The 20,845-nt window shown below is 36.1% G+C and overlaps 2 protein-coding genes across 4 annotated transcripts in view; both read right to left on the bottom strand.

Annotated features, from left to right (window-relative positions):
- Positions 1–3,255: 3,255 nt before the first annotated feature.
- On the bottom strand, positions 3,256–9,203 carry prdm14 (PR domain containing 14). The gene is made up of 8 exons (XM_060861915.1): positions 8,694–9,203; positions 7,985–8,035; positions 7,691–7,851; positions 7,330–7,594; positions 6,844–7,046; positions 5,106–5,207; positions 4,244–4,463; positions 3,256–3,515 (listed from the first exon to the last, which is right to left on the bottom strand). Exons 1-8 carry the CDS (start codon positions 9,157–9,159, stop codon positions 3,352–3,354), a joined length of 1,632 nt encoding a protein of 543 aa, XP_060717898.1. The 5' UTR covers positions 9,160–9,203; the 3' UTR covers positions 3,256–3,351.
- Positions 9,204–12,932: 3,729 nt separating this feature from the next.
- ncoa2 (nuclear receptor coactivator 2) overlaps positions 12,933–20,845 on the bottom strand; it is a 53,241-nt gene continuing 45,328 nt past the window's right edge. For all 3 annotated transcript variants that reach the window (XM_060862241.1, XM_060862243.1, XM_060862242.1), the window contains exons 21-22: positions 20,663–20,780; positions 12,933–17,367 (exon numbers count right to left, since the gene is read on the bottom strand). In XM_060862241.1, the coding sequence (XP_060718224.1) occupies positions 17,353–17,367; positions 20,663–20,780 (133 nt within the window). In that variant the 3' untranslated portion in view covers positions 12,933–17,352. The remainder of the gene's footprint in view (positions 17,368–20,662; positions 20,781–20,845) is intronic.

Below are 20,845 nucleotides of genomic sequence, written 5' to 3'. Positions count from 1 at the left end.
CAAGAGCTTAACCTGGCTAGCTAGCTAGCTTTACCAAAGGTGGTTATTGCTAGCTAATGACAAAAGGAAAGTGATTAGAAATCCAAAATGGCCAAAATGCATAATAATATGTTCTAACCTTTATTACTATTATTAATAATTTTTACAGCTGTCATTCTGTAAGTTTAAACATTATGTGCTAGATTAGTTTACTATACTTTTTATAGCGTATTATGTTTGTAAGTTTGGCAAATACATGCTTGTAAATTTTTGTCAAAAAAAGTTTAACAACTATTTTTGGCTAACATTTTTCTGTTATTCTCTCAGCATTGCTTGAATGTCTCACTGGAGTTAAAAATCGCAAAACAACGTGAATTTTTTTAGCATATTGAATTGTTTTCATTGATAATATCGTGCTGTATTTTGTTTCGTTTTTGACCTAAAAGATCTCAAAAATGGGGGGGCACGGTGGCTTAGTGGTTAGCACGTTCGCCTCACACCTCCAGGGTCGGGGTTCGATTCCCGCCTCCACCTTGTGTGTGTGGAGTTTGCATGTTCTCCCTGTGCCTCGGGGGTTTCCTCCGGGTACTCCGGTTTCCTCCCCTGGTCCAAAGACATGCATGGTAGGTTGATTGGCATCTCTGGAAAATTGTCCCTAGTGTGTGATTGTGTGAGTGAATGAGTGTGTGTGTGCCCTGTGATGGGTTGGCACTCCGTCCAGGGTGAATCCTGCCTTGATGCCCGATGACGCCTGAGATAGGCACAGGCTCCCCGTGACCCGAGGTAGTTCGGATAAGCGGTAGAAGATGAATGAATGAATGAATGAATGAATGAAGATCTCAAAAATGATCATCATTGTGGTGTCTAGACTGTAACTAACACCTCTGTAACTACTCACAAAATTTAAAACGAAATATTTTTTGCTACTGAAATTCAAAACAAATAAACATTCCTGCTCAGACTTGGTCATTATTGCTCATCGCTATAAGTAGCAGGTACTCATACTCTTACATTAGCAACTTAAAACTGTAATCTGCAACTTGATAATGTGAGAAAATTCAACCTTTTGCCTTCCTCTGATCTTTTACACAGTTACACTGCATGCAATCTATAACAGCTCACAAAATCTGGACTGTCAAATAGCAAAAATAACTCAGTTCCAACTGTACATAATATTAAAGTGTGGGGTAAAATGTTTTAATGTTTTTTACACAGGAATTAACTGTGTGTGGCTGATGACTGTAAGGTCAAAGGGAGACATGAGCACATGCACTGATGAAGTAACGTAATTAGTCAGAGTGCTTCTCTCTCTCTCTCTCTCCCTCTCTCTCACTCTCTTTCCTATTATACACACACACTCACAAAATGGGCGGCAGATGTCACAAAGGTCGCTTTTGTTTTCTTGTGTCTTCACTATACACACCTCATTGCAGCAGTCTATTGTCATTAATTTGCTGTTGGGGGAGGTTCATGCCCCTCCTACCCCACCCCTCACCATCACTTAGTAAAACACACACACACACACACACACACACACATTCATTCAAGTCCCTCGCTGTCAAATTCAAATAACATTCAGAAGACACACAGTTGCTATACTGCACACTTGAAAACACACAAAACACACACATATGTGCATTATTGATTCTATATATTATTCAGCTGTACATTTAAAACAACAACAACTATGAAAGTATGTAAAATGATCCAGTTACCAACATTTATTAACCTGGAAAAAACTTTCCACAAGCAATGGGTTAAAACAATGGTTTAAAAAGATGCTGAAATTGTTGATTCGGATGACTGAAAACACCACATGGAACGTGTAAAGTAATTCCGTACTGAATTAATGAGATTACTCATAATTCATACTGCATGTTTTTTGTTTATAGTGATACAATGCCATGTTTAGCTTATAGCCATAGATTTACATTTACGTTTTACGGCATTTAGCAGACACCCTTATCCAGAGTGACTTACAACTGAGCAACTGAGGGTTAAGGGCCTTGCTCAGCGGCCCAGCAGTGGCAGCTTGGTGGACCTGGGGTTCGAACCCATGACCTACCGATCAGTAGCCCAACACCTTAACCACTGAGCTACCACATCCCACATAGATAATATGGATAGACTCATAAAAATGATGTCTGCAACATAAACGTGATTTGTGTTTAACAATGACATAAAAACTAATAATAATAATAATAATTATAATACTACTACTACTACTACTACTACTAATAATAATAATAATAATAATAATAATAATAATAATACTACTAATAATAATAATACTAATAATAATAATAATAATCATAATAATACAGCACAAACACAATTTGCTGCAAGTTGAAACAAACATCAAAACACCACTTCTATTTCAAAACATACACTGTAATAAATTAAAATACATGAACACAATATATCACAATAAAAACCACAAGCGGAAATTATCATGTTAAATATAAGCTACTTACAGGTGTATTAAATAGAATAAAAGACTGAAATTTTATTAATAGTACTCTAAAAGAACTGAACAAGCCTTGTCTCTGGAAGTTTCTCTCACTGAGGTACATGACTGTGTCTTTAACTCATGTATTTTCTCAGGTTTTCATGCTGTTAATAATTTTGTAATTATTGTGTGTATATAGTCAAATTATTCATTCATTCATTCATTCATTCATTCATTCATTCAGTCAATCATCTTCAGTAGCTATTCATCCTGGTTGAGGAAAGAGTCAAGGTTGATCTGTGGTCTATCCCAGGATTGGCAATGTTCCATGCTGCATCACAGTGCCACCTACTTTAGCCTAATTCACCAGATAATTCATTAACATAGCTAGGGGACTAACAAACTGTCATAGAGTCATGGTGCTTCTGGAAACAAGGCTGTTTTAAAAGGTGGATGGTCCTGTTAAGTCTGAATTATATATTCGTGATACATTTCTGATAAGTAGGTACTTCAGAGGAACAGCAATTAATCACAATATATACAAAAAACTGAACAGAGTAGCATATATAGTTTAGCTTCCTTATTGAACATCTCATTTATAACAGCCATCACAAATGACATATTTTCTTCCAGACCCCGCTCTGTTCAGCTCTATTTATGGAATGGAACATCTGGCCAGGTGGTTATTGTTGTTGTGCTCCAGAATGTTCCTGAAGATCCAAGCCCAATGAATCAACTTTGCGACATAGCCTAGCCTATCATGACCTGATGCCAAGCTGGGCTTGTGTACTATTTTAAACATGCCAGAAATGTCCAGGATCCTAGGGCTGAGCTAAGACCTGTGTCTTGATTTGGATCACAGCCATGCTGTGTAGTATGTCAGTGTGCAGTTCACGGTGGAGTCAAACACAGAGGTGTGTGAGTTAATTCCATGGTCTGTAACTGGAGGTGATTCCTGGAAAGGGCGAGAAACTTGTGGTGATGTCCCGCTGCACTCTGGCACATTCACTGTTTAAAGGCCCGGTCTGATCTGCCGTGTGTGTGCCAGGAGAAGAAGGAAGAGCCGGAGACTGCATAAGTGGGCGCTCTGTGGAAAATACATGATCGGGACTGATTAAATATAAATATTAAGAAAATATTGCATATGAACTATATTAAATATATTATTTAATTTACAGTACTATATATAAAAAACATAACACTAACCACTGTAATTGTAGTTAATCAACTATAGTCATGTAGTTATAGCTATAAAGTCAGTTAGTCAGAACATATTACTATTAAAAGCTCTAAAATAAACAGATAAATAAATGATCGTTTCTATAAAAAAAAAAATTTCTATTCGAGAAGTGAAAATCTTTTGAAAACCTTTCTCAGTAATACAAATGTCCATCAGAAATGTACACAGGATGTAAAACCGCACTGCGGATGTAAAACGTGTACATAATTTATGTGGAGCCAAAACTTCCCACCACAATGGCGTCACAGAACTTCAGCCTTATATTAATAAAGATGCTGATAAATACCTGAAACTTTTTATTTCTTAAAAAAGTAAAATGTATTGATACAGTTTGTTAAAACTCAATAAATCCGAGCAAAAAAAAAATTCAATAAAATGTAAAACTACAACTAAGAAATCATGCTGTATCAGCAATCTGTTAATGACTGCTGATATCAAATGTTTCAGTGCTATGTTATGTGGGCAAACTCTCAATTCAAACCAAGTATACAAAAGGATTAAATACTAACAGACCAGATAGCTATAGTTTCACTTCTGCATGTTAGTGTAAGAGAAGGTAAGAGCTATGGACTCACTCTTATGGATCTTCATGTGCTCTTTAAGCTCCTCTGCTTGCTCAAACGTGCTGTCACAGAGATCACATGCCACCGGTTTGTCTTTGGCGTGACTCCGGCGTACGTGGCTGTCATGTGCTGCGTGGGAGGCGAAGGCTTTCCCACAGTGTTTGCACTTAAATGGCCTTTCACCTGAGTGTTGCCTGATGTGTGTACGAAGGATGCTGGAGGCTGTGAATGCCTGCAACAACAACCATAATCTTTATCACAATGACATCACAAATTATTTACTGAATAAACTGGAAACTACAAGTTTCTCTTATTTGATTTGATTTTTATTATTTTTAGTAGCTATGTAGCTCCAAGGCACAAACACCTTCAAGACAAACAAACTTCGGACAACAAAATACTTTTTAATTTAAAAAATATCTTTTTGTAAATGGCTAACACCTGAAAGTGGGTGGAACAATCAGAAAAGTTCATGGGCAGTGAGGTATAACATACTTATCTCTTAAATAAATGACATCATAGGGCATAGGTTTATTTATTTATTTATTTATTTATTTATTTAGACTGCACGTGGTTACTTCTAATAATAATAGCTTTGTAAAATAAAGATTTCCTCATCACTATTTACACTCGTGTCAGGAGTCTGTAAGTCCCTCTTTTGTGTTGCTATAAGACAAAAGCCCCAGGAAAACTTTTGTTCCTGCGCGCGAGCCATAAATTAAAGGCGTATAATATAATCCCGGTAAACAATACGACTCGGCTGTGCATCTGGCATTAATTAGCATGTAAGTGTGCACAATGAGCACACACTCGCGTTAAACACACCATGAAATTGTGTGGAAATCCACAGGGTTTCCTTTTTTCCCCACTTTACCTTGTTGCAGTAGACGCATTTGTAAGGTCGCTCTCCGGAGTGCACGCGCATGTGCTTGTTGAGGCTGGAGGACTGAGAAAAACTTTTGCCGCACACAGAGCACTGCACAAAGAGACAAGACAAAAGGGAATGCATGAGCGTTAGGGCAAGAAATACTAACCCGTTCTGATATATAAGCATACATAAATTAGGGAACTGGACACATTCAAAATTCCTCCTTAGGGATGCGATGCTCCTGGAAAACCTGAAACCGCTCTGAATGCTTTCATAGGCGTCGCATTGTGGAAGTCGAAACACAATACAAATAATGCAAAACAACAGAAGAATAAGCGTGATAAAATATATTAATTCAGAGAAATGCAAAGAACCAGAACGGCGCAATTATATGCATATAAATCCCTATTTAGTATTTATTTATCTATCAGCATTTATTTGTGATGATGGGTCAAAAGATTTTTAGGAGGTACAATTTGAAGAATTTTGTCATGGTTATATCACGTGTAAGCTATTAATTGGTCATTTAATGTAATAATACGTGTCACTTCTGTTTTATTAAGTTCACAAGACTAAGTTACCCCTGGTTTCGTTCCTATCTATATGTATGTCGCTTCTCTCTTTCTACCCATCCTGAGGCATCTAGAAATTGTACCAGCTCCGATTGTCTTCCCCTCTATGAAGATTTTGGACCTCCACTGAGACGAGACAGACACTATGAGGACCCTGAGGCTGACTCAATTAGGATCCTGAGGCTGACTCTGTGAGGATCCTAAGCATGACTCTGTGAGGATCCTGAGGCTGACTCTGTGAGGATCCTGAGGCATCTAGAGATGTTCCAGCTCCAGTTAGACTCTGCCATACTAAAGAGGAGATGCCAACTCCATGTGGTCTTTGAGGACAACAATCTCCTCATCAATACAACATTTGTCAGATTTTATATTTATAATCACACCCTCCAGTGTCACCCAAATGAGGATGAGGTTCCCTTTAGAGTCTGGTTCTTCTCAAGGTTTCTTCCTTTACCATCTAAGGGTTTTTCCTCACCACAGTCACCTGAGTCACCTCAGACTTGCTCAGTGGGGATAAATACAAACACATTTAAATATATCTAATATTAATCTTGAATTTTGTATTAAGTAAAAATTTATATTATTCTTTATAACAACCTTTATGTTCTATGTTTATGTTCTGTAAAGCTGCTTTGAGACAATGTCAACTGTAAAAAGTGCTATACAAATAAATTTGAATTGAACTGAATTGAAATTTCCTGCAGAATTATGAAATTTCATACATTTTTTTCATAAAAATCGAGGTTTTTAGTAGTATACCATTTATTTTGTCTGCTTATTGAAACTAATCAACCTCAAAATGAAACACATATCACTGTTCCTTACAGAAAAGTTCTTTAATTTTTCATGCATATTTTGTATATTATATCCTATTTATATAAAATAAAAAACTTTTAGGTGGGAAGTTTCATTTATTTTTAGAAAAAAAAGAATTCTTTTGAAGGAAAATATATTACATGGTTTTCAGTATAGATTTTCTCTCCTATGTGTTTTTATTAGAATTTAATCTTAAAGTTTAATCTATAACACCACAGTTTTGTTTTTACACACACACACAAACACACACACACACACACACACACACACGGTGATATATTACAGTGATATTTATTGTTTTATATAATTACTCTAACTATAAACCTGTAATGAGGTAACCGTTTCGGTTGCTGTACCTTATGCGGTCGGTGTTTCTCGTGCACGTGCAGGATGTGGATACGCAGTCGGTCTCTCTTCTCGAACGATCTGTTACAGAGATGACAGGGGAACTTCCGGTCTCCCTGATCCACACAGCGCGTGTACTTTAGGTGCTTATCTCTGTAGTAACGGTAAGCGAAGACCTTTCCACATCGATCACATTTATAGCCCTCAGCCGAGTCTACACACAAACACACACACACACACACACACACGGGTCAGAAGTTCTAAAGGTTATCACATTGCACTGCTCCCTACCTTCCCTGGTTGCTTATTCTATTCATGAAATTTCTGTTTCTTTTTTTCTTTCTTTCTTTCTTTCTTTCTTTCTTTCTTTCTTTCTTTCTCTTTCTTGTTAGAAAATGCTATTATTATTATTATTATTATTATTATTATTATTATTATTATTATTATTATTATTATTATTATTAATTTTTGGTTTATTTATTTGTTCTCGTCCTCACCTCCGTCCTGCTCTTTATTTTCTTCCTCCTCTTCTCTGAGGCACATGGGGATGCCCATGTACAGGGTGTAGGTGTCTCCGTACCAGACCAGGAGCTCCTGCAGGGGGCGAATCTCTCTGCAGGTCTCGTAGTAAATGCGGCCTGCGCGCTGCACCGCCACCACGTTCTGCTCCTCGGGGAAGCGCGCGCATTGCACCAGCGACATCCAACTGCCGCGCGCACCGCTGCCGTCCACAAAGTGGCTCAACCGGCCCTTCTCAAAGATCTGCAACATTGCATTGCAGCATGATTTAACTGGAAATGGATTATGCAAACTTACACAAACGTGATCAAGAAGTAAAAGAAAAAGAATTGTGCTAACCTCCCACATAAGTGTGTTGTCGTTGTGTGTTTTGATCTCGCTTGTGTTCACCGCTTTTCCGCGGTACGGTCCGAAGCGCGTGCCTTTAGGTATAGAGTTGCGCGCGGCAAAAACCCCACAGTGGGGAAGACCGGCACACGAACACCGGAACACACACAGACCTGAGAACACACAGACACACATCTTTATTTTTTATATTCAAGGTTCGTCACTTTGCATGTTGAAATATAAAAATAATGAATTCTATTTAATTCAATTTAGATCACGCAGCACATTAAAGAATAAAGCACACACCTTCAGGCAGGTCGAGGCTTTCTGTGTCCACTGTGTTCGCAGGCAGAAGGTCTGAAGGTGAAACACAGAGATTAAACACTCATGTTAAAGACAACACTGATATTATTTCTATAAACAAAGGGATAAGTTAATAACAACTAGTAAAATTGTTTGTGAAAATGTATTTATAAGGTTGTTTACTTGGATGAACAGGTGACAGTAGTTCAAATATACTACCACTACTACTAATAATAATGATAATAATCATTATTACATAATAACAATAATAATAATAAAGACATCGTCAAGAAAAAATAAATCATCTAATTATGTTAAGGAATATATTATTATGATTATTATTATTATTATTATTATTATTATTATTATTATTATAGAGGTTATTTTAAAGTAGTTTTTTTACATACCTAAATAATGATATAATATTGGTTAGTAATTTGCAAAAACAGCAGTATTATTGTGTACAAAATATATGCTGATTAAGACGATATATTAGCATAGTAGCAATTATAAATAATTCTAACTGTGACCAATAATAAACAGCATCAATAATAATAGTATTAATAGGAAGAAGAAGAAGAAGAAGAAGAAGAAGAAGAAGAAGAAGAAGAAGAAGAAGAATACTTAAATTCTTAGTTTTATTCAGAGATTACGATAATAATAATAATAATAATAATAATAATAATAATAATAATAATAATAATAATAATACCTGGGGTGCTAGGTAACATCAGTCCTGAGATGGCATGTCCGACCCCTTGCTGGTGGTCTTTACTGTATCCATAGAGGACAGTGAATAAATCCTCCTGGGTAAAACTATAAGTGCGCTTCGATTCCTCTATCATCTGAGGGTGCATGAAGACGTCTTTGTTTGGAGAAAAAGAGGAAGAGGAGGATGAGGCAGGGCTGCTGATGCCGGACAGAGAGCCTGGGGTGTGCGGAGGTTTGTGTGTGTGATTCAGGTGGATTAGGTTGAAATACGGAAGGTTGAGTATTTGCTCATGTAGAATGGAAGACTGATGGCTCAGGAATGAATGTGTGTCTGAGCCAAGAGGGTGAAGAGTAGGATGGACAGGAGGGTGAAGAGCAGGATGGATAGGATGAAGAGGCTGGAAGGTGGTATTTCTCCTTAGCAGGTTCATGCATGGACCGGAGGTGGCCATCACCGCAGCCGACATTTGGCTCACTGAGCTGATGACAAGATAATGAGCAGATTCAAGTTCCTCCTGAAATCTGTTGGGAAGAGTTTGACATTTTATACATTTTAGTGATGAGTCGTGCACAAAACGTTTTACTAATACTCCTACTGTTAATAATAATAATAATAATAATAATAATAATAATAATAATAATAATAATAATAATAATAATAATAATAATAATTCAAATAATTATTTAGAATGATTCTAAGGAAAGTTTATTACAGACTATGACTAGACTATAGTTTTAATTCACTAACAAGTACATGTAAGTACTATAATTATTTTTCCACTGAACGAATGTAAAATCAATAGACAAAAAAATGGTAAATAAATTAAATAATACAATAAAACTTACATGTAGCCTAGTAACCACTAGAAACATATAACGATTATTGCTGAATTCTAGAACAGATAAAGGAGATAAAAAGAGAAAAACATAAATGATGATTTTTTTTTATAAATTCTGTGTTCTCTTATTACGTTTGTAATTCTTAATGGTTCTTCGTATTTTTTTTCCTTTTCAGAAAGAGCTCTAAGAAGAATTTAGGAAGCTAAGCGCCTTTAATAATAATAATAATAACAATAATAATAATAATAATAATAATAATAATAATAATAATAATAATAATAATAATAATAATAATAATCGTAATTATATAAGAACTCGTATTAACGAAAGCATAACTGAATTATATTTAGAGGTTATACATTATGGATTATTACCACATAAACCATTAGAATCTTCTTTACAATAAAAACGACAATAAAAAGCTTCTTGACTTGACTTGACTTTAAAAAAGCCCAAATAAAATGTTGAAAACAGTTAAAGAAACTGAAATAAAATAATATCAAATAAAATATGTTTCTTTTTCAACCGCTGAGATTGAGGGAATGAGGCAGAAGAGTGATTAACTGATTAATCTTAAACTTTCATTCGTGGCCTTGAACAGTGAAACTTTTCTGAGCCATCAGGAAGATTTTCTTTTTTTTAATTACCACTATATCAGAACGAGATAGTATTTTATTTGTAGTCTAGTTTAGTCTAGTCTATGTAATGATAAAATAGTAATAGTAGCACAGAGAAGATGCAAAAGTTTAAACAACAATCTTGAATAAACATTTAATAAACATTTTGCTTTAAAAATAAACATTTTGGACATGTGAAGAACGGTGTTTTCCCTGATGAATCATTTACAGTATGTATTAAGACTGTTCTTGGAAGACAGTGATGCGTTATGGCTCACACAAATGTTTAGAGACAAAGCATGACATTTTTGCTATGATAATTTGAAGAATTTTCTATTCCATCCTTATCTTTATGACTGCACTTTATTGTGAGTTTTTTCATGGTAGATTGATTCATTGACTAATAAAACGATGTCATCTAAACAAGTATTACTACTAATCAAATGCATTGAAATAAAATAATAATTTTAAAAAACGTGCAGAACGCGAAACAAATTAGGGTCATGAGGGTCACATTTAATGAAGCGCTGCACTCTTTTAGCAGCACTAAAGGAGGTGTCATGCTCCATAAACTTTCTGAACCTGACTCATTACTGCGGGTGAACACACACACACACACACACACACACACACACACACACACACACACACACTAGATAACATGTTATCATGCCCAGATTATTTTCTCCAGGATTTTGCATATATAACATAATTCAGTTATATTTCATTTATATTTATTTCTCTTGTGTAATCTGAATCAGTCGCTGTCAAAAGAATTTCCTCCTGATTTGTAAAGTTCTATCTTATCTTTTCTTATTTTTATCGCTTTAACTATTAGAACGGTTTGGGACATGATCAACATACTGTAAATAAAAATGCTTTTACAACTTCATTAAAGGGTGACATGAAATAAAACAAACTCGATCTTTGTCCTCTACATAGACACTATCATTGTCACGGCGTATCGCAGCGTATAACTGATTATCGGCGCGTGCCTGTGCGCCTTCGGTAAAAAAAAAAAAAAACAAGCCAGTAGTTCCAGTGTAATACAGGCTGAAGTTAAGAAATGTAAATCACTCACCGGAGAAGCAGCTTTTGGTGCAGATGGACAAAAATCAGGGCCACATTCCTCTCGGAAAGGAAAAAGCAAAAGACATGCAAAGTGTGTGTTTGTGTGCAAGAGAGAGAGAGAGAGAGAGAGAGAGAGAGAGAGAGAGAGAGAGAGAGAGAGAGAGAGAGAGAGCGAAGTGGATCAATTGAAGCTGGGATGCTGGACTGGAAACATGAGGAGGAAAGAGGGGATCTCTCTCTCTATCTCTCTCTCTCTCTCTCTCTCTCTCATCCTCCCCTCCCTCCAGGGGGATTTAACCCTCAGTCCTGATTCCCCCCTTCTTCCTTCTCTAAGACTCTTTCTTATGCAACAGTGACTTCTCTAATGTGTTAACTACAACTGCCTCATCACAATAACCACACATACCAACTCATTCTATTGTTGGATTTTTGTTAACATTTAATGTTTATACAAGAGAATAGTGCAGATATGTTACAGGATGTAAGAAAGAATGTAAAAAAATGTAAGAAAGAAGCTGAACTGAATATTATGTCACCTATTGTTCTGTTGTGGCGTTGAATGATAAAAATATCGCCTATTATAAACACGTCAGTAATTAGTTTGATTTTTAATCCGTGATAATACATAGACAGGCATTGAAGGGTTGTCAGAAAACTGTTAGTCAAAAACAGTTCTGCGTTAAAGCTTAATTGATATGAAGCCATGACGAATATGGAGCATATTCTAGAAAAAGGTCTGAAACATTTTTTATGTGGTCAAGTTTATATGCAGGATTTACACACTCTTGCATGGCAGTAACTTCAAACAGAGGTGATGGTCTGTACAGTGTCTTAAAGTAGAGACAAACAAACAGAAACATCAGGATCAGGATCAGTTATGTAGTATTTGTTTCCTGTATTTAATTCTGTGCCATGTCTCTTGACTTTATTCACACACTTTACACCTCATATGGGAAAAATGATACTGGAGGAACAGTTTATTATTATTATTATTATTATTATTATTATTATTGATATAATTATTGTTGATATTGTTATTATTGTTATTTTTATTGTTATTATTATTATTATGACTGATGTACAAACACTTTTCTATAATGTCATTGATTTTTTAAATGATAAATTCCATAAGAAAGATATAGAACAGTTTTTTTATTGTTTGCTGATATAGTAACTAAAGTCGTGTTTGACTGCATGCGTGAAATTAAATTTGAAATTATTTTTATCAAAATTTATTCCAATAGCGATGAATGGACAAAAGCTTCATTCGAAAAACAGGTAAGGAAAATTGTCTACAAATAAGAGAATAACAACATTAAGAAGATGATTAATATGACATAAAGAAATCTAATATACAGCATTAAGATGAATTAGGCATGTGATGCAATACCTAAAATAGTTATGAAAAGATGATCCAATACAGCACAGCTTAAAAATAAAACTTTATATTTATTTAATTAAATTAATTATAGGCTAATGCAGATATTTCTAAAATTTCAGAGGGTAAAATGGAAAAGCAATTACAGCAGATATTAGTAAGATTATTTTTTATTGATTATTATTATTAGTAGTAGTAGTAGTAGTAGTAGTAGTATGCAGTTTAAGCGCGCGTCTCCGGTGCTGACCGAATGCGCACGCGCCGCTCACACATTAAAAACCACCAATCCTCTTTTCTTCAGTACACACTCTTGAGAAATAAATAAACGAGACACTTTAGTTTTAAACAGAATTCTTTATTTACAACAGTAATTTATTATTATTTCCAAACATCAAACAGCATCCGCGAAGCCGCATTAGTTTGCCAACTTGCATAACCTTTTTAAAGTTTTGCATAAAACGCTCACACACTAAATATTAGAAATACCGAGGCGCGTGAACAGATGAGCTTTCATTGTGCACGGAGACACATAATAATAATAATAATAATAATAATAATAATAATAATAATAATAATAATAATAAATTTCATAACGCGCAACACTGTCGGCTTTACTGAAGGTCCATAAATTACATATTGCTTCGATTTCCCGTTGCATTATCATTATCATCATCATCTAATGGGTGAAATCAGAACTGTACAAATAATAATAAACCCACAGCTGATCACAGAAAACAAACGAGAGAGAGAGAGAGAGAGAGAGAGAGAGAGAGAGAGAGATGGAGAGGCAGAGAGAATGAGAGATGGAGGGGGGTTGAGAGAGAGCGACAATGAGAGAGGGGGAGAGAGAAAGAGAGAGAGAGAGAGAGAGAGAGAGAGGGGCAGAGAGAAAGAGAGATGGGGACAGAGAGAGGGAGGGAGAGAGAGAGGCAGAGAGAAAGAGATGGGGACAGAGAGAGGGAGGGAGAGAGAGAGGCAGAGAGAAAGAGAGATGGAGGGGGAACAGAGAGAGGGGGGAGAGGATGAACACAGAGAGAGAGAGAGAGAGAGAGAGAGAGAGAGAGAGAGAGAGAGAGAGCTGGACCTTTCTGTGTTGTTGAGGTGGTACCCTTATCTTTTGTACCTTTAATATAGTTCTTTAACCTGGATCAATCGATGATTCCAGCGTACCTTAAAAAACTGAAGGTATATAATTAGACCATAATTACAAAGCTTTTAAAAAAGGTACTTTCTAAATAACCAATACATAGTAAAAGTACAAAACCAAACCTCTTGAGGTTACCATCTCAACGACAAGGAAAGAAAGTGAGTAAAGAGACTGGGAACACAGTGGTGAGCCCATATAGTGACTGACTGTACAGATGTAACACAAAGCTCTTCTGAATGCAACATTGAGGTCTAAGGCAACATATAGCGTTTAGCATCTTAGCTTCCTGCAGATAGCACTATGCTACTGGCCGACTACAGAGCACAATGACATTCACAACAGAGAAACTACATGTGTCGGTGTAAAGTGGCTGATAAAAACGCTTTTTAAAAAACCCCACGGCGCCTCCACCTCATGGCTTATACCCATTTAAAATGGCAACAATCTTTGGATTCAAGAAGTGGCTACTCCCGACCAAGTGTCACTGCAGGACAACAGCGCTGGACTTCCAAACTGAGTGATGTCCAAATGTTATTTGAAAGTGTTAACCAGAAAGGACCAGTGTATGTAAAGGGAAAAGAGAGATTTATGAGATTGGTGTACCAACAAACAAAGATCTGCACTGGTACAGCCATGCTGGACAAAATTTCAGGTTAAACAAAATTATGGGATTTGCCTTTCCCTGAGAAGGATACATAAAACCATGTCCAAATTAATGGACATTATAAGACAGCTGTCTTTATGGTGTATTTGTAAGGGAGGCTTTAACTCAGCCAAAACCACAAAACACCCAAAGCAGAGTACAAAGTGATTTTCAAATACGGTGCTAAATAAATACAATATATTGTAATACAGATTATTGGCACAAGACTGGCGGTGTTTCTCTGAGCTTGCAATTTTGAATAATATCTAATAAAAAGATCATTTCTGATTAGCACCAGATCATCAAATTTAGTTTTAAGATTGCACTTAAAACTGTTTCCATGCTAGCTAGTTGGCTAATAGATCATTAATTATTTTACTATATTCATAATATTATTTATTTACCTTAGCTAACTGGTTAGCATGTACAGTGATGCATATATGAGTTCCAAAGACTTTTCCTCAGATTTGATGGACATTCCCTTACCCTAAGAACACACCCACTCAGAGCTACTCTTATTTACATATAAGGACTCAGTGATCTGCAGACCCTGTTGGTCAGAATAGCCACCATGAAGTCCAGCGCTGCCACACTAACACCGGTGTATCGCTGAGGAACATAGAGATTTACCCATTATTAGTAGTATTTTCCCCCCAAAAAATAGAAACCACAATAAAAAACGTTTATCCTTAATACTGGGTTCAAAAACTGGGAGAGCAAAATTTGTACAAAATTACAAAACAAACAAAGCAACATTTACCAAGTTATTGCTCGTCTTTTTGGAACACGACAGACAAAAGCAACATGTCAGTGCTTTGTTTATGGCTGTGTTGGGGTTTTTAATTCTAATAGGCTGAAAAGCAAAAGCAATTAGCTGTACACCGTACACACGGCGAGCTTTCACACACACACATACACACACAGTCTAAAATAACCCGCTTCATCTGCTTCAGTACCATAGACAGGGCCAGGCGATACCACAATGAGATAATACAAGTAGTAATGCTTTCATGACACGGACTCCACTGTTGCTCATGTCAGTAAGTGAATTTCTATGAAATCTTGTTCTTCTTTCAATCCTGGTTTTCAAACAAAAAAACAAAAAAACAGCGAAATCCTGTTCAGCAGCTAGATTTAGAAAATAATACTTTAAAAAAATTATTTATCAATTTCTTTTTTCAAATGCACTGCTGTTTTTCCAGAGACACTTTATTAACAAACCACAATTTTTCAGACATTGTGAGAGTATCATGATATGATGTGTTGCCCATATCGCCCAGCCCTAAGCATTTTAAAATAAAAATAATTGAGAAAAAAAAAAGAAAAGAAAAAAAAAATGCAATCACACACTTAAATTTACACACGTGAAAAACATTCAAGAAGCAGTTAAGACCAGGCTGGAGGGGAAAACGGAAGAGCTGAAAATCCAAAATAAATATATCTTTTTTTAATTATTGGTATGTACAATCTATCAGCTAAGCACAAAAAAACCCCCATGATTTGCTCTATTTGCAGCTACAGCAACAAAATTCATACTTTCTTAATTATAAATAGTAAGTGATACAGCTGAAGAAGCAAATGCGAAGTTCACTGCATCACTCCAGGATTTCTTCTCATCGCTAGCTCATTACAGATATCTACATTTTTAAAAAAAACACTATACAAGAGAATAGAATTAAAGGAACCTTTTCAGAATAAAACACGTTTTAATGTACATTATGTCAGCACTACTTCAAACGCAGTTCATCAACCAAGACACGCTTTGTCTAAAATGTTTGTTTCTTTCGTTTTACACTGGAGCTCTAGGGTTAGTGTTGCTATCGAGTAATGATAGTCCATTTCATGCAGAATGTTTTAGTAACATTCGATAACATTTCTACAACTTTGTTGCAACCTTTCAAGTTGTAGGAATCTTAACACAAATATTTTTTGGGGGCAGAGAGAAACAGTCAGCATAATATTCTTAAAACCTGTTCTGTTAAAGCTTTCTCTGGATAGATAAATATGAATAGAAATTTTTAACTACATACTATTATGAGCTTTCACACAAAATCATTTATTTTAAAAATATGTCTTTTTTTTTTTTGGACAGTCTTTCCACTGAGATAAAGATGCATTTGTCTCCATAAACTCTGTAGACAAAACAGGTCTTGTTAGATGGACTGCATTTGGGAATAAAAGGGGAAACTGTGTACATTTTATTCCTGGCTGAACTGTTCCTTTGACACACCGGACAGAATAATATCTGATTGCACAAATCGTTACGCTGCCTGAAAAACATTTAGATCTGTGCAGAGTTGTAATCTCTAACGTCACTCTCAATCTAAAGGAAACAAAAAGAAAGATGAAAAAGGCAAAAGCTGCTAAACGTCGATTTGTGTGGGACTATGGGATAGAACAGTAGGAGAATATACGTGTGTGGATTAGGTTCACTGAGAGAGAGAAAGAGACAGAGTGAGAGAGAGAGAGAGAGAGAATGAGAGAATGAGAATACATTCACAGGATCCTGATGCCACCATTTATAGGAGAGTCACGCTAAGTCACACTACGGTGAATGCGATTTTATACATATACAACAAATGGACTTTGACTTGTGTGTGCTTGTGTGTGTTTGTGTGTGTCTGTGTGTGCGTGTGTATGCATGTGTGTGCATCTGTGTGCATCTGTGTGCGTCTGTGTGTGTCTGTGTGTGTCTGTGTGTGTCTGTGTGTGTCTGTGTGTGTCTGTGTGTTTGTAGGATCCACAGATTTGAATGAAGGACAGTAAAGTTCCAAAATAACAAATCTTGTGTGTGTGTGTGTTTGCGTGTGTGTGTGTGCATGTGTGTGTGTGTGTGTGTAAATGATCTCCCTCCAGCAGTGGACAGTGGAGTTGTAGGGCTCTGGGGATGTGTAGAGAAACTCTGAAGGGCACAAACTTGCTCTCGGCCCGTGCTGGTGGAAATCACGCTTTGTCCACTTCTGGTCAACAATACTTTGGCTGAGAAAAATATCAAAAAGAAAAACAAGAGTTAAGTTCAGTGTTCAACGTCTGTGTGTAAATATTATACATGGACAAAATGAAGACATATTTTCTATAAACACGTTCAGTGTTAAGAGTTCAGATTGCATTATTTACTTAAAGAAACAAGTAACAAAAATATAAATAGAATATTTTTATTTAAATATCAAATTTGTCTCATATGATCCAAGTTCACTTGTGGTAAAAAAATAAATAAAATAAAAATAAATAAAAATGTTTTAAAAAAATTGTCATTTTTAATTATGATCTCCAGTAATGGAAATTGATAGTTATTTGCTTTCTTAACCAGCTCAACTTTTCATCATGGTTTTAACACTAATCCTAATATATAACAGAACCACCAACTATAAATCAGTACTCAGTAATAACTGACTGTTAATCGTCCTCAGAAATCTAAACAGACACAAAGTGATCATATTCCATCTGGATTTTACACAAACTGCCAAAAGTGTAGACAGTCCTGCTCATAGAGGGGCGTTTTAGGTTATTTTAGAATAATAACAGACATTAACAATATAGAATTAACACTTGGAACAATCGAAGAAAAACGTGCTGAAAATTTTTAAAACTAAATTCTATTTAAACTCTGAACAATAATCCTGATGAAGCTTTGTTCACTTGCCATCTTCTTAACCAACATCACCATGGAAGCTTTTCTTAACATTTCGATATTAACCAAGCTGCTTTTCCTAAACTACTAGTTTTAAGTTCAAACTTGTGTCTTAGTACGTAACTTATTTGTCTTAGAAACAAATAAACATTGAGCCTTTATCGAAACAGTCGAAAGCAAAAATGACTTTCTTTATAACATCCATCTATTTTCCAGATACAAGCTGTTACAAGATGTTTTTATAAATCACAGTGTGAGATTTGAGGATCAACTCATTAACGTGTTCTCAGAGCACCATTAAGGTCAGTGATGCAGGACAACACATCATGCAGGCTAACGTCTGACTTTAAAAGCACTTTTGGCCCAATCTCGAACGCACGCAGTTAATTATGCGGCCGAGTGCCAAACTTTAGAAGGCCACCGAGAGATAATAAATAGAGGAGGTCATGATTCCTTAAAAGTGCTAATGGAAAAAAAACACTAAATTATTAAGAGCAACTAGTTACTGTAAACACTGACTGGAAATAAATCAGAAATCACGGACATCGTACGTCAAGTGCGTACGGCGGCCTGGTTAAATATTCATACATCTTTACAAGGCTTAAGAGCTGCAATAGTAAAACAAACGTTTTACAAACAAGCTACGGTATGAAGCTTATCGTGACATCACACGGTGTTAAGCGCAGGTCCCGTAAGAATTAAACCCGATGGAACCAAATGTCTAGAACAACATGTCTAGAAGTGTCTGTGTTGCTTTTGTGAAGCTTAAATCAAATCGATTAGAATTTTACTTCAAATTTGATTTTAATGTGATTTTCAAAGAACGTTCTAGAATCCCATCGTCTTTTACATTATAGCAGCTATAAATGAGTTAATAAGACAAAAAAAATGCACCAAGGACATGGACTGAATAGGAAAAGTTCATCTGATGCCATTTTAAGATTTCTGTGATATAATCTTTCTGCTCTGTAATTATTTCACTATATTAAATCGACACTGCAACGTTTTCAAACAAATCTTTATCCACTGCTTCTGTGGTGTCAGTGGTATTACTATGGACAATCATTTTAGTCATTTCCTGTACTGAGAAAAGAGTGAAAAACACCCATCAACTCTAGATTAACTACTAATCAATCGGTTATTATTAATAACAAGAGCATATCTGGGCATAAACCTGGGGTTATGTGTAAAGTACCTTCAAACATCTGCTAAACGTTTAACAGACACGGTAGAGAGATTCGATGAAAACACTGGAGTACTCCTATAAAGTGGAATTCTCACTGTAGTTTATTCTGAAACAGATCACAGTTCACATGAGAAATTGCTAACATGAAAGCGGTCATGTGGAGCGGGAAGCGCAGCGCGGTACAGAACACGAGAGCTGCAGGACGTGGTGCGGTTGTGCGGTCAATGACATCATTATGGATTACTTTCCAAAACACACGTGTAGCACGGGGTGGCAGGGGAACATAGTGGGGCACAAAAGAGGTGAGATGCCTTACTGCGCCTAAAAGAGGTGAGATGCCTTACTGTGTGTGTGTGTCTGTGAGAGTGTGTGAGAGAGAGAGAGAGAGAGAGAGAGAGAGAGAGAGAGAGAGAGAGAGAAAGTCTTTCACGTTTATTCAGTCTTTGTTTATGGTCAAAACTCGACCTGCAGTTAAAAAAAAAAAATCTCTGCCTGTTCCATCACCATTTCAAATTGCACACTAATCGGAGTCCATTATTAATGAGCTCGTCTTACAGAAACCAGGACACTTAGTCTCTTAGCATAACACACTGCAACCTAATGGGCTGCATGAACGAGAGCATTTAGTAAATCTCAAACAGAGACCTTTTACCAAACTCCTGTGTGTAACACTGCTTCGTTCGTTAATGACGTGAAGTTTCAGAGCGGCTCTCTGGAGACCTCAGGGGTCTAGAGACTGTGGGAATTACCCACAATGCATTGCAAGCACACAGCTGGTTTAACAGTGAGAAGTGACAAGTTTATATACTAAATAAATATAATATAAAGCTAAAGGTCATGTCTTCAGCCACACTTCTTTGGCACTGTGTATTGTTTTATGAACTGATGAAAGAAAGAAAAAATATATATACATTAGCGTGGCAAAAGAATTGCACGATAGTTCTAGAAATAAACGATTTCTAAAATAAAAATTAAATTGATTTATTAAAACCTTGTGTGTTGCAGCTAGCTTTTAATTTCTGTTTTTGTATTGGCCTAAATATCTAGAATATGGAATAAGAAACCAGACCCAGGAAATCTGGTTTATTTCCTGCAAACTGCAAGAATTTAAAATCCTACTGTTCTCTAATCTAACAAGTTTCCCTTTCCCGGTGTGTGTGCCGTCAAACTACATTTTCATCTAAGGTTGTTCGACAAATGATGAACTGTAATAAGAACTCATCTAGTGTTTGGTACCCAACCTCTCTTAAATCATCAAGTAACATGAACTGGTGAAGCAAAAGAATAATTCTTTTAAATTATGCACTGCAGTAAAATAATCACATGTTGTCTGGCGTACGCTGTGTTAGTTTTTATTAACTCTCTGCTTGTTGTTGCACAGAAAATAATGACCAGAAACTGAGGAAAATGATGACTTTTTATCATCCACTACAAACGAAAGTGTGTGTGTATCTAACCTGCTCCGTGCCCATCTGAGCCATGTTGCTCATGCTGTTGGTGTTGGGAGTCATGGTGACGTTCATGCTCATGCCGTTATTGTTATACACACCGCTGCTGGCCTGCTGTGTGTACATGCTGTGGAGAGAGTAAGAGCAAGAAGAAAACAAAACCAGTCACACAAACAAAAACCTTTTGACAAG

This window comes from Tachysurus vachellii, chromosome 25 (assembly GCF_030014155.1).
Source record: "Tachysurus vachellii isolate PV-2020 chromosome 25, HZAU_Pvac_v1, whole genome shotgun sequence".
In the NCBI taxonomy this organism is placed as follows: domain Eukaryota; kingdom Metazoa; phylum Chordata; class Actinopteri; order Siluriformes; family Bagridae; genus Tachysurus; species Tachysurus vachellii.
Note: the sequence above shows the minus strand (reverse complement) of the source record. Positions and strands in the feature narration are given on the sequence as shown.